General features: G+C 46.6%; 1 protein-coding gene across 16 annotated transcripts in view; it reads right to left on the bottom strand.

Annotated features, from left to right (window-relative positions):
- Positions 1–15,119, bottom strand: part of LARS2 (leucyl-tRNA synthetase 2, mitochondrial) — a 189,493-nt gene that overhangs the window by 37,064 nt on the left and 137,310 nt on the right. For all 16 annotated transcript variants that reach the window (XR_009260975.1, XR_009260976.1, XM_058727230.1 and 13 more), the window contains 2 exons: positions 12,347–12,445; positions 8,715–8,852 (listed from right to left, as the gene is read on the bottom strand). Coding sequence is in view for 14 of the 16 variants with exons in the window: in XM_058727230.1 (XP_058583213.1) it covers positions 8,715–8,852; positions 12,347–12,445 (237 nt within the window). In the remaining 2 variants the exon portion in view is untranslated. The remainder of the gene's footprint in view (positions 1–8,714; positions 8,853–12,346; positions 12,446–15,119) is intronic.

Genomic DNA, 15,119 nt, shown 5'->3' on the forward strand with positions numbered 1-15,119 from the left:
ATTTCTGATTATTCCCTTGGGCTAGGTTTCCAGAAGTGCAATTAGTGTGTCCAAAAATGTGAATGTTTCCAAGGCTCTCGCCGTATGTCATCAAACTGCTTTTCGTAAAGCTTGTTCCAAACGGCCTTCCCACAGCACAGGGGACGCTGTTCATCCCAGCCTCTCTGCTATACGGAAAATGGTGCCTCACTTCTGTTTCACTGTATTTCTTTGACTACTAGCGAGGGAAGCATTTTAGAGTAGGCCTCTTCATCATTTGCGTATCTTCTTTGGCAAATCTCCCAGGGACATTGATTCTGGCTTGATCAGTAACCTGGTATTTCTTTCTTTCTTTTTTTCTTTTTTTAATGTTTATTTATTTTTGAGACAGAGAGAGACAGAGCATGAGTGGAGGAGGGGCAGGGAGAGAGGGAGACACAGAATCTGAAGCAGGCTCCAGGCTCCAAGCTGTCAGCACAGAGCCCAACGCGGGGCTCGAACTCCTGAGCTGTGAGATCATGACCTGAGCCGAAGTCAGCCATTTAACCCACTGAGCCACCCAGGCGCCCCAGTAACCTGGTATTTCTGATGCACAACAGCATACGTGCTGTCCCATGTGGGGGCACACCCAGCCCGGAGGCCAGCTTCTGGTGGAGGGTAAAGAGATCCATGAAAACCTCAGAGTACAGACCTAAATGTGCAAGTGTGAAAGAGGGCCAGGACTCACTTAGAAAAAGCAGGAAAGAGTATTAGAACTACATAAGACTTTGTGGTAAGGTGATGAAACCTAGCCAGAATTACAGAGTGAATCCAGTGCTTAGAGTCGACAGAATTCCTCGCGCGTGAGCCCCCTGAGTATTTTTAAAGTAATCTTTACACCCACCATGGGGCTCAAACTTGCGACCCTAAGATCAAGAGTCACATGCTCCACTGAGGGGGTTGAGAAATGAAAACAACAGGGAGTGGCAGTAGCCTCAAATCCCTCCCGGGAGGACAGGGCTAACCAAACGCTAACCAAGAGTAATACAGAAATAGACGTAGCAATCCCTATCAAAAAAACACCAGCATTCTTCACAGAGCTAGAACAAACAATCCTACAATGTGTATGGAACCAGAAAAGGCCCCGAATAGCCAAAGCAATCCTGAAAAAGAAAACCAAAGCTGGAGGCATCACAATTCTGGACTTCAAGACGTATCACAAAGCTGTAATCAAGATAGTATTTGGTACCGGCACAGAAACAGACACTCAGATCAATGGAACAGAATAGAGAACCCAGAAATGGACCCACAAACGTATGGCCAACTCATCTCTGACAAAGCAGGAAAGAATAGCCAATGGAATAAAGACAGTCTCTTCAGCAAGTGGTGCTGGGAAAACTGGACAGCGACATGCAGAACAATGAACCTGGACCGCTTTCTGACACCAGACACAAAAATAAACTCAAAGTGGATGAAAGACCTCAATGTAAGACAGGAAGCCATTAAAATCCTCGAGGAGAAAGCAGGCAAAAACCTCTTTGACCTTGGCCGCAGCAACTTCTTACTCAAAACGTCTCCAGAGGCAAGGGAAACAAAAGCAAACATGAACTATTGGGACCTCATCAAGATAAAAAGCTTCTGCACAGCAAAGGAAACAATCAGCAAAACTAAAAGCCAACTGATGGAATGGGAGAAGATATTTGCAGATGACAGATAAAGGGTTAGTATCCAAAATCTATAAAGAACTTATCAAACCCAACACGCAAAAAAACAAATAATCCAGTGAAGAAATGGGCAAAAGGTATGAATAGGCACTTCTCCAAAGAAGACATCCAGATGTCCAACTGACACATGAAAAAATGCTCCACAACACCATCAACCTGAATTTCATCAGGGAAATTCAAATCAAAACCACAGTGAGATACCACCTCACACGTGTCAGAATAGCTAATATTTTTTTTTTTTTAATTTTTTTTTTCAACATTTTTTATTTATTTTTGGGACAGAGAGAGACAGAGCATGAACGGGGGAGGGGCAGAGAGAGAGGGAGACACAGAATCGGAAACAGGCTCCAGGCTCCGAGCCATCAGCCCAGAGCCTGACGCGGGGCTCGAACTCACGGACCGCGAGATCGTGACCTGGCTGAAGTCGGACGCTTAACCGACTGCGCCACCCAGGCGCCCCCAGAATAGCTAATATTAACAACTCAGGCAACAACAGATGTTGGCGAGGATGCGGAGAAAGAGGATCTCTTTTGCACTGCTGGTGGGAATGCAAACTGGTGCACCTACTCTGGAAAACAGTATGGAGGTTCATCAAAAAATTAAAAATAGAACTTCCCTACGACCCAGCAATGGCACTACTAGGCATTTACCCACGGGATACAGGTGTGCTGTTTCAAAGGGACACATGCACCCCCATGGTTATGGCAGCACCATCAACAGTAGCCAAAGTATGGAAAGAGCCCACATGTCCATCGATGGATGAATGGATAAAGAAGATGTGGGATACATATACAATGGAGTATTACTCGGCGATCAAAAAGAATGAAATCTTGCCATTTGCAACTACGTGGATGGAACTGGAGGGTATTATGCTAAGCGAAATTAGAGAAAGACAAATATCATATGACTTCACTCATATGAGGAATTTAAGATACTAAACAGATGACTATAAGGGGAGGGAAGCAAAAAGAATATAAAAACAGGGAGGGGTCAAAACAGAAGAGACTCTTAAATATGGAGAACAAACAGAGTGTTCCTGGAGGGGGTGTGGGAGGGGGGATGGGCTGAATGGGGAAGGGGCGCTAAGGAATCTCCTCCTGAAATCATTGTTGCACTAGATGCTAACTCACTTGGATGTAAATAAACAATAAGTACATTTTTAAAAAAAGAAAGAACGAAAAAATAAAGTTCTGATTTAGATACATGTCAGCAAAAACAGCTAATAAATAAAGAGACATAAATACACACGTGGTTGACAGGTCTCAGTTTTTCCTCCTAGGCCAGCTTGAAAAAGTTGTTTGAAGGTCTTCAAACATTCTGACTGGAGAATCCTGAATTTTACCACAGGAGGCGGGTGACTCTCATTTCGTCTACGGCTGACTGGTTTGTGGAGACACCCCTGATGAAAAGGCCAACGCTCAGAGGACGTCCTGGCCCCGATGTGATTTCACAGGAGTGTGACCCTAACAACTGCGTTGAGACACGGAGATAAGGGGAATTCCTGCAACTTCTTCAAGGTCAGATTTTGAGTACTTAAATGTCTCTTTTTTTTGGGGGGGGGGGGGGAGGGCACGGAATAGAATCTTACTATCTCGTAAAGAACTTTTAAAAATGCACACAAAATAGTGCACAGGTATATTTCGAAGTACACCGGACAGCTGTCCCTTAAGCCTGGTGGAAAAGCAAGTTCCAGGGGTCTGGAGGCTCTGCGGGTTAGAAATTCATTTCAACAGACACCAAGTCCTACCCCAAACGGGACTTGACAATTACATCCGAACGCCGCAAACATTTTTTCTCCTCGAATATAGTTCTAAAACCACTGTACAGGAGTCATAAAAATAGCCAGGCCTTGTCTTATATTTTAAAATAGTTAGCCATCGACTCATTTATTGGTTTGTTCACTGCTCCTGCAAATAACTTCAGAAGCACAAATGGGCCTTGGGGCCAGAAATCATTTACGGTCTTTGTTTCTAGACCTGCATCAGAAGGAAACGTTTCTCATGGTGTATTTTCTCTCTAGCCCAAGGAGGACACTTCCTTGTGGAAACATAAACTTCTTTCGTTTCATTTTTTTCTTTTAAGTAGGCTCCACGCCCAACACGGGGCTTGAACTCACGACCCAGACAGAGATCAAGAGTCGCACACTCGACCGAGTGAGCCAGCCAGGAGCCCCGAAAAGCATAAACTTTTATCTGTTTATATCAAGGGCTTAAACTCAGTTTAAACAAATATCCACTGAGAATGTACAGTGTCCACGATACTGTCACAGCAACAGGACACAATTCCCATCCTCACGGGTAAGTTTTATCTGATGAGGTAAAGAAGTTTCCACAGAGAAGAAATTCAAGGCAGAATGGGAAAAGTCTCAAGGCACAAACATTCCGACTGAGGCTTAATGCTGTTAATGTATTCACTGTCCTTCTGATGCAATCAGTTTATTTTGACACATGAAGGGCTCTGGGACTAATGAGAAGAAAATTATTTTCAGCATTTAATTTGATGTATAAACTAAATGCGTTTTCTGTACCATAGACTCTTAATCTGTGTGTGTGTGCACAGAGAGAGGGAGCAGGTCTGAGGGGGGTGAAGGGAGGGGGCTTTCATAATGCTTCATTTTGCAGAAACTAGACTGTAATCTGCGTTACTAGAGATATTTATTTATTTTTCATGTTTACTTGTTTTTGAGAGAGAGAGACAGAGCATGAGCAGGGGAGGGGCACAGAGAGAGACACACACAGAATATGAAGCAGGCTGCAGGCTCCGAGCTGTCAGCCCAGAGCCCAATGCGGGGCTCGAACCCACGAACCATGAGATCACGACCTGAACCGAAGTTGGACACTCAACCGACTGACCCACCCAGGCACTCTACAAACAGATATGCTTAAGTCAAATATCCTTTATACATTCAAATACACACGCACACATACATCTATATATAGCCATGCTCTTGACTAGCAAGATAGAAGATATATGATGTAGGTCAGATATTTGTACAAGGCGATCGCCAAGCTCTACAGAAGGTTTGCAGCGACGCACAAAGTTCTATTAACAGATTTTAAATAAGTTGGTCTTTTTTTTCCCTTAGAGTCTATACAGACATTTCTTTCCTTTCTCTTCTTTCTTTATTTTTTGATTAAAAAAATTTTTTTTCGTGTTTATTTCTTTTTGAGAGAGAGACAGAGCATGAGCGGGGGAGGGGCGGAGAGAGGGGGAGACACAAAATCTGAAGCAGGACAGTGCTGGACGTGGGGCTTGAACTCACGAACCACGAGATCATGACATGAGTCGAAGTTGGACGCTTAACTGACTGAGCCAACCAGGAGCCCCTGAGATTTTTTTTTTTTTTTTTAATTTTTTTTTCAACGTTTATTTATTTTTGGGACAGAGAGAGACAGAGCATGAACGGGGGAGGGACAGAGAGAGAGGGAGACACAGAATCTGAAACAGGCTCCAGGCTCTGAGCCATCAGCCCAGAGCCTGACGCGGGGCTCGAACTCACGGACCGTGAGATCGTGACCTGGCTGAAGTCGGACGCTTAACCGACTGCGCCACCCAGGCGCCCCTGAGATTTTTAAAGTAATATATTTTTTACATATCAAAATTTTAAAAACACATATCCTTTGACCCAGCATTTTCACGTCAGGACTTGGACTTACAGATATAAACCCAAATACCAGCTGAGAACACAGACAGTGAGAGTCACCTGACTTTTTTTTTTTTTTTGTAATAGCAATTGGAAAAATAGGTGATTGCTTACATAAATCACGGGAGATCCATTATGATGGGGTACTGTGCATAAATTACAAAGGATGGGGGGTCGGCACATGCTGATGTAGAAAGATCACTAGGATACATTATTAAATCAAAAAAGCAAAAAGGCACGTGTGTAATATATGCCACGTTTTAAAAAATAAGTCTATCAACAGAAACATGGAGGTAATGCAAAATGTTTTTCTGTGAGAGACCAAAAGAAGCCATTAACAGGTTGAGGGGGGAGGGGTGGAGGGTGGCCTGCAGGGAGTGAGACTTCAATGTTCAGTTTCTGTGCAGTTAAGAAAAAAACTCTTAACCTTAGACATGCATTACTTTATTATTTTGTATTTTTAAGTTGTTAACATGGGTTATCTGGACAAAGAGATCATCAGATTTTTTTTCCCCTTTTTTTCTCTGCAATTAAAAAATAGTCTAGGGGGTGCCTGGGTGGCTTAGTCAGTTAAGCGTCTGGCTCTTGATTTCAGCTCAGGCTGTGATCTCACGGGTTGTGAGTTCGAGCCCCAGGTCGGCCTCTGCACTGCGTAAGTGTGGAGCCCGCATAGGATTCCCTCTGTCCCTGCCCCTCCCATGCATGAGTGTGCTCTCTCTCTCAAAACAAATAAATACACATTAAAAACAAATAGTGTAACAGATGCTGAATTAAAGATACAAAAAACAAAATACAACCGTAATTGAAAAAAAACCCAGGAATTATGCTCCTGATGGTATGGCAGACAAAATAACCTAAATTATTGTCCTGCTGGTAAATAAGTGAAAAAGCCAGACAAGTTATAAAAAAAGAATTGTTTTAAAGGTGTCACTGAGCTGGGAAACTAAGAAATGAGGTTGAAATATCAAATAAAAGCTAATAGATGGACCTTCACTAAAGAGCATGAAAGATATTCTAAAATGTATATTTCAGATAAAGGGGAAATAATTTCAGATGTTAAGGTCAGAGACATAAAAAGGAAGAGTGAGGGGGCACTTGGGCGGCTCAGTCGGCTGAGCGTCCGACTTCGGCTCAAGTCACGATCTCACGGTTCGTGAGTTCGAGCCCCGCGTCAGGCTCTGGGCTGACGGCTCAGAGCCTGGAGCCTGCCTCAGATTCTGTGTCTCCCTCTCTCTCTGTCCCTCCCCTGCTCATGCTCTGTCTCTGTCTCTCTCTTGCTCAAAAATGAACATTTAAAAAATTTAAAAGAAAAAAAAGGAAGAGTGAGAAAAGCTATCAGTAAGTATCCAGACTCCGTGCCATTGCATTGAACTCCCAATAGATATTTTTGTGGAATGTGACAGGGTGAATCTAAAATTCATATGGAAGGGCAAAAGATTTGATCACAGCCAAGCTATTCCTAAAGAAAAAGAACGAAGTAGAAGGACTACCCTTACCAGACAGTAAGACTTGTAAAATTACAATAACAAAGCCAATAAATAACGAGCACAGCAAAAAGCAAACGAACCAACAGACAGAATAAAGATCCTATAAACAGGCCCTTGTATATATACGCAGAAACATGACATTGATGGAGAAGCAACTAAAGATCAGCAAGGCAACGCGCGGACTGGTCCACTGAGGGCACTGAGACACTAAAAGCAACAAACAGCCCTAAAGGAAAAAAACCATTAAAATTTACTGCATTAACTTCAGAGTTTCTACTCGCCAAAAGACACCATAAAAATTAGAGAAATTGAGACCCGGGAAAAAAATACTTGCAATACATATAGCTGGAAAAGGATTAGCATCCAGAATATTTTCAAAGTTCCTACAGTCAATAGAAGACAACCCAGCAACGCATAAAGGACACAGATAGGGATTTACCGGAAGGGAAAACACACCGGTCCCCTAGACACGTTGGTAACTGCTAAGCTTCACTGAGTGCGCAATGTCTCTCATTTCAACCGTGACCCACAAACGGATCCATCACGTAACCAACGTGGACGTGAAGGAGCCGTGCGGTGATGGGGACCTCATCTCTGCTCGCACGAGCACAGGTTTATGTGAGCAGTCTGAAAACAAGCGGGGTGTTCCTGAGTGAGGTCGGGCACGTGCATACCCCGCGGTTCAGGAGCTCGGCTCTTAGGGACACACGCCAGACACGTGCTGACACATGTATGTCAGCAAATACGTACCGGAACACTCACCGTCTGGCTAGGCTCATCGTTGCACAAAACACCCCACCAGCCACGAGTGGCGGATGGACACATAAACTGTGTTCTGTGCTGGAAATTCCACGCCACGTGAGCGAATACCACACAGCGGGGAAACAGAAACGCAACGTAACTCTGTGCACCAGTGTGGATGAGCCCCCAAAAATGCTGAGCGAGGAAAGCGAGAGGGAATACACAAAATATGATTCTACACATATAAAGCTCACACACAAGAAAACCAAAAAACACGCACTGTTTCAAAACTACATACAGAGGTGATAAATTTATAAAGAGAAGCAAGTGAATAATGCAGGATAGGGGCTGGCCAGGGGAGGGGCGGTGAGTTAGGGACAGAGTAAGACTGGGTAGGGGACCCTGGGTGTTCTAAGGGACTGGAGTACTCTAGTTCTCAAACTGAGAAGGAGGGTGCAGGGATGTTCACTTTATTCTTTGAATTGTCTAAGACATTATACAATACATACATACATATATCATATGTACGTGCAATATTGTGTATATATATGTATACGTATATACATATACATATATATGTATGACGTATATACATACACATATATATATATGACGTATTTCACGGGGGGGGAAAAAGCGCACATATACCTTGCTGACCATAATGGGGAATAGGTTATAGGCCAATAGGAAGAAAATTTATCAAGGGATTTACAATGAGATTCCCCAGCTTTAATCCATTATCTGCTTTTCTCAGAGTCATCTATCCAGGCAGGATTCAGTCAGGCTTAGAAAAAGAGCTTACATCGAGTGTGGCCAGATGATAAACACCACCTGAAACGAGACACTGTAAAAAGCCATGCAACATTATGAGCTGCTTGTCTCTGCCTCACAAGTAAACGGCTCAGTTACTTAACTCCGCTAAACAGACAAGAGCTGAGGGCAAGATTCTGTGCGAACCTACAATCTCACAGGCTAGAAGTGAAACGAAGCAACAGAAATGGCACTTCACGTGGCGAAGGCTGACAGTGACCTCCGAAGTACACTTGAAACCCGGAAGTCTGCCACGACCTCCATTTACCTTGGTCCGCGGAAGAACCGGCACCTGCTTTCGGTTGTCGTTCACGGAACCAAGTTCTCTTGCAAAGGGGGATAAATGCTCACCTGTGCTTGACCATGTTTTGATCATGGCAAAAATGACTGAAGAATCTCGCGTAGAACAAGTGCATGACAGCATGTTCCTTCCCTCCGATGTACAAATCCACAGGCATCCAGTAATCTGCCAAGGCGGCGTTAAAAGGGCTGGAAGAGAGAGAAACGGTCGTTTTTTAGAAACCCACTTTGCCTCAATTACATAAATCAGACAGACGCACTGTAATCTGCATACGCCCTGAAACAGATTATGTCAGAGAAACACTTGTTTTCTTTTCAAAAATATTGTAAGAGAACAACTTATCTACTAAAGGAAAGGCCCGTGTCAAATTCAGAAACTTATAAAAACCGTTTCAGAAGTTGCTGCTGACAATTTAACGAATGCCGATTTCCATATAAAATGGAGACAAGAGGAAAACATAGCAGCAAAAAAAGGTATTTCTGGGAAAGAGGTATTTCTGTAAAATGCATATTTGAATATGTGGATTTATGTTTTAGTTTTTATTCCGATAAGGCAACTGGGATGTGTGAGTTCTTACCAACAGGGGGCAATATGGCATTTACGAGGAGATTAATAGGTAGACACTACATGTACATTTTAAAACAGGAATTCTATCTTACTTTTAAAAGCAGCGTTAAAACACAGATAGTCAGCGAGAGCCTGTATACGGTCTCCTGCGTGCAAGGAGCGTAGCTAGGGTAACCATCGCAAAATCGGGCCAACATCTCTCTCTCACCTAACGGATGCTATCGGTGACAGAGATCCTACAAGAAAGGCCTCCTCATACTCCCTGGGGAGTAAAGAAAGTACTACTTCTATTTTTCTGGCTGGGACCCCGAAGGGGGGAGTCTGTGAGTATGCAGAGGTGTGTGTGGGTGTGCATGTGCGTGTGTCGTGGGGAGGGGAGCAGAGCTGGCTGAGGACCTTTACCTTTTTTGAATGTTTATTTATCTTTGAGAGAGAGACACACACAGAGTGCAAGGGGCAGAGAGCAAGGGAGACGCAGAATCCGAAGCAGGCTCCAGGCTCTGAGCTGTCAGCACGGAGCGAGACACAGGGCTCGGACCCACGAACCACGAGATCATGACCTGAGCTGCGGTCGGACGCTTAACTGACCGGAGCCACCCAGGCACCCCTGGCTGAGGACCTTTAACCCCAAGATAATGTGCTTCCTTGAGCTCCTCCAGTGAAGTAAACCTCTGCCTTCGGAGGATCTGTACTCCGTGGTTTCAAATACGGGTGAATTCTCTTTCCTACACCTCAAAGCAATTTTTTTCCCCCAGCACGGACTCGGCTCAGGCCGCAAGACAGAGCCTGCCGCTCGGCAGGTAAACCTGGCCAACCGCCCGCATTCGCACCTTCATGCAGCCGGGTTTTCTCCAGTCACCATGCCAGAATTCTGGTAGCACTCAAACGATTTTTGTTCTTTGTGAATAACGGTTCCTCAGAAAAATCCAGCTGCCGAGCCATGTGCCAGAAGAGAAGGGGAGGTCAAGGGTGAGACTCCTCGGGAACACGAGCGTGGGGTGCATTAAGACACGGAAAGTAGCCACTGCCCCAGGATTTACCCCGGAAGCCAGGCGGTGAGCACTCAAGCCGTGCTAAAACTACCAGCTGTGTTCTCATGATGTGCTAAAGGGTGCTCCCAGATCGGGGGGGGGTGTGAAGGCCCCGGAGGCATCTCTCGCCAATCAAGGGTCCGCGCTGATGTAGAGCTTTCATCCTCTCTAAGAAGGTCTTCCTTAAACATCCTGACAGGTAGAGCCTGACGGCCCTGGCATTCTAAGCAGCTGCTACCGGACGGATGGCGCCACCAGCTCCCTCTGGAAGGAAGAGCCAGGAGAGGGGCCCTCTTCCCAGCCGCGGCAGTCCCCGGGCATCGTGGCTTTGCCGGCTATGGTTTACTCAGGGCCCGCTCCTTCCTGGACGGCCTGAACTCAAATTACAGACTGGCCATCTCGCAGGGCGGGACTCTGGCATGGGGAGGGCCAGAGGACCCACCTCACTGGAAATGTATTCTTTTGCAACCAGTGAAGGAAAAGGGGGGGGTGTTCTGATATGCAGACTATGGGGCTGGAGAGCAATGGTTCTCCTGAGGATGACAGCAGCCTGCCGAGGTCTCTGATGCATGGTGGCTGCGATCTTAAGTGCTCTGCGACAGCCTTCTTTCGCTCATTCTCTTTACCCTCTCTCCCTACGGCTCTTTCCCTTATTCATTTATTTCTCTTTGCCTAAGAAACACGCACAGGGCTGAAAACTCAGGCCGTACCCAGAAGTCTGCGATTTCAACACTGGTCTCCGGCCCCCTGCCTTCGTGAGCACCACCCCGCCTCGCTCTTAGCCACTTGGAATTCTTGTAGCCGTTTCTTCCGGCAATTCCACCCTTTATTAATTTATCGATTTTAGAAATGACCGAGTGTATGTGACCAGGGGCAATGCTCCCTAGCTCTCTCACACTCCCTACTTCCTTCCCTCCCATCATTACTTCCGGTTAAGTAAAACATTACGTCGTAATAACCCTACAACGCAGTTCACCACAGGGCCAAGAAGGGTATTGTGACAGAATTTTCTTCCTTCGTCTGTTTTTTAATTTTTCTTGTACTTGGGGCTTGCTTGGCTGCGACGAATCTAATTTAATAATCTGACACACTCGCTTATGAGAGCCGGCGTCAAGGCGAGCAGTTGACCAGCGGCTTCCAGGCGGTGTGCCTTTGGGACCATTCAGTATCCCTACAGCCCCTGCTCTCCCAGAGGGAGGGGATGTAAGAAGGGAGAGGATTCAATACCAAATAAAAGCTGTGCTGTCTAGCTAACAGTAGGTTTACAACCTACTGCAAGTATATATCAGCCCCCCACCCCCACTCCATAATGGAGTCCAAACCCTTGGACGCTTCACTTCCGGGTTCTTCTTCCCCTCACTGTTTCTCAGGCTTATTTTTGCGGGCTTTGCAATGAGCATGCTCCAAAGAACAAAGAAGGGACTAAAAGTCTCTGTGTCACTTCAGAGAAAGTACGTTTGTTCCAATCAGAACTACTTTTTGCCTTACATGGGCATACGCCCCACCCCCAGTAAGGGGGTAACTTCTGTAGTACTCAGCCAATGAGGAACCAGGGGAGGGACTTGCCTCTGTAGTGCTCAGCCAATGAGGAACCAGGGGAGGGACTTGCAGGCTAAGAGATAAATTGTCTGCTGTGACCGCCCCCTAGCGTGCCCTTCTATCAGACACCTGCTCTTGCAAGAACGCTGAATGTTGATTTAAGCCTCGCTTCATGGTGCTCCAAGTCTCCGAGTGCCTCCTTTGATTGGGTCAGTGGGCTTATTTCTCACTGACGGGCTTGGGACTTTCTCCTGGATAACCTTTGCTCGGGGCTTCCTGGCGGCCTGGCTAAGACTGTCTCAGAGCTGCACTGCGGTCTGAGACTCTTCCGACGCAACCCTCCTTCCTTCCTCCCACTCCCCTCTCGGGCATGGGACCGCACTGTGGTCTATAAGGGCTCTCCCCACCAGCTCCTGCTCCCCTTTCCCCCCCAACCTTTCAGGCGCTGCCCTCAGTAAATCTCTTGCACCTATGACTCTATCTTGGCGTCTGCTTCTTGGAGGACCCAAACTGACACGTGCTCAAAGGATTCAGCAAGGCTTTACCTGTGAGCATTCTGCGGGTCGGTATATCTAAAGTAGTACCAAGCAGAATCAACAAAGGTATCCATTGTGTCTGTCTCTCTCTTGGCGGCTCCCCTGCACCTAAAAAATAAAGGAAGTTCATCAGTTTCTTCTAAAATTTTTAAATTTTAATGCAGTTTTTCCACCAGCTTTTGGGAAGGCGATGACAACTGAATATCAATTTAGAATGTCCCAAGAACAATGCTTCATCATGGATTGGTAATTCAGAGGATACTCTCCTTTTGTATTGTTCGGTACATGATGTTTTGCAGAAATTTACGAATAAAAATTTAAATCTTCACCAAGTAAAAGCGTTATTCTCCACTTGTCTGAATTTTACCTGGTAGAAAATCTAATAACCTAAGAGGATAAGCCCGGAGGGTCTCTTTTGCACGTTAACTTCTATTTTAGGCGTGTCAAGATCGCCTTCAGCCAATGCCTAGTTTATGATACTTGGGAAGGAAATCGACTTATAAAGAGAAGCTGAAAACCAAATGTAGATGTGCTAAAGAATAAACTTGGGTTTTCCTTATCTCTACTAGGGCCAGGGGTGCAGAATTCGAGACCTTGGGAAGACAGGTCACCTTGGAGGTCCAAAGGCAGTGGCGTGCTGGGGCCACCTCTCATACCGGCTTGTGAGAATCAACTGTTCACACGTCTTCCCGACTCGGTGACAAGTCATGTCGAGACAGTAGCCCGAACCTAGCCCTCGCAGAAGTACGTACACTATAGAAATTGGCAAACGCCACAAATCAGAGGCTCCCCTCCAACACACCTCCTGCTGAAGGATGGGATGCAGAAGGGTAAAGATAGCCCTACCATTCAAGAAAGCAAATGAAGTGAGATCCTTGGAGTGTGAAGGGCTGAAAAGAAAAAGCAGTCCTCGAGATGGGGATGCCTGGGGAGGACTAAGGTTCCACAAGGGCCCAACGGCTGAACCAGTTCCGAAGCACGTGCCCAATGTGATGGGCCCACGGAACCACACAAACCGGGTGCAAAAATCCTACAAGTTGCAGGAACCCAAGAGAGGGCGCCCTTAGTCCGGCCTAGCCTAGGAAGGGCTCAGCCTCCCTGCCCCCACCCCCGAAGACTCCTCCAGGCTCGGATCAGCAGTGATGGGTCGCGCCATTTATCACCAGCTGCGAACAGGAGCCCTGTGTGGCAGTGAGAAAGACTGCTGGAGAACACAGTTCTGACTCCAGGCTCTGCCTTTTGAGACATAGATGTAGGACCAACCACCCTTCTAAATAGCTGCCCTTCTGGCAGTCGGAGTCCTTGGGGGTTCTTGGGAGATTTTGAGGAGGGACGTGAGGAACCTCGAGAGGATCTGATGAATCTTCTGCTCATTTTGCATGCAAGGGCATGAGTCTGCTTTTAATTTAAAAATAAAAGAAGGCTTGCATCTGTGAAGCAGTTCATACTGCCTTTGCAAATAGTACTGAAGGAGACAGCCATCACCACCACCACCCCCCACCCCCCAAGCGCCTGCTTATTAAATAGAAGCTGAGCAGAGAGACAGAAGCCCCAGATCTGGCGGGGCTCTGGGACTCACAGGGGCCTCCCTCTGGGGACAGCGGTGGGCCCTGGGGGCAGATGTTTAGGGGAGAGAGCCCGAGGGAATCCTGTTTCCTACCGCCCAGGGCTACTAGAAGCTGCCGACCTCAACAGCACATCTCTAAGTTAAAGCCAGATCTTTTTAGTTGGAAAGCAATCAACCAGAATGTAGACACTATTTGGGGAAATAATTACAACACAAGAATTCCTTGTTCTCCCACACTATTAGTGCAGGTGTACAAGTCAGGAAGAAAATTCAGGGCTCAACTGATCAAAGGAGGAATGTCCGCCTACAACTTGCCAGGTCGATTTTCTTTTTAGTGGTCACGTTGGACTTGAGGACACCAACATATTTTATGACCGACACGAAAAGCTGGTGATGTGGCCAGGCTACCTGGTAAGTGGGAGAGACAGGTGCTGGTGACAGTGACAATGGTATTGTCATTAGGAGCGCCAACGGTACTAACGAGGGCGGGGGTGGGTGGCAGGCAATGAGCCCAATGCTTCCCAGGCATTCTCTCATTTAATCCCGGGAACCCTGGGGATTATGAGGTAGGTACTACTCATGTCCCCACTCTGCAGTAACCGAGTAACCGAAGTCCAGACAGGTTAAGCAATCTGCCCAAGGTCTTGGAGCTCAAGAGTAAGGACTCCACACCTGTTGGACTCGGGCACCTGCGGTCCTTACCACTGGACACGCTGGTTCCGTGACTGTCAGCCTTAGATGCTCACTAGAATCGCCCAGGGAGCCTGGACCAATACCAAAGACCTGCACTCTGACCTCCAGGAATCCACAGCCAGGGGAGGAAACCTTCTCCCCACCGCAAGGGCCCTGGGCTGCTGCAGCTGGTGCGCCGAAGGCCACCAGTGTCTCCGGCAGAGAGACCCTTTTGTCACCGCTTATCAATACGGAGGGTGTGCTGGCTTCTCCTGGAGCCCACGTTTCTACCCCCAAAAGACCCAGAGCTCCCTATGTTCCTGCCCACAAGCCTTATCTTAAAACCAGCTGGGTGAGGACCCAGGAGGACAGTGGTAACACTTCCATTCCCTGACTGGTAAGGGTCACTGTGCAGGATTACACGTCTCAATTCTAGTCTCCCGAGCGGCCCTTCGAGGGGGTTTAGTTTCTGATAAGAAAACCGAAGCTCAGAGAAGTTAAGTGACTTTCCCAAGGCCGCATGGCTAGTTAGGAGGCAGGGCC

This window comes from Neofelis nebulosa, chromosome 4, assembly GCF_028018385.1.
Source record: "Neofelis nebulosa isolate mNeoNeb1 chromosome 4, mNeoNeb1.pri, whole genome shotgun sequence".
In the NCBI taxonomy this organism is placed as follows: Eukaryota; Metazoa; Chordata; class Mammalia; order Carnivora; family Felidae; genus Neofelis; species Neofelis nebulosa.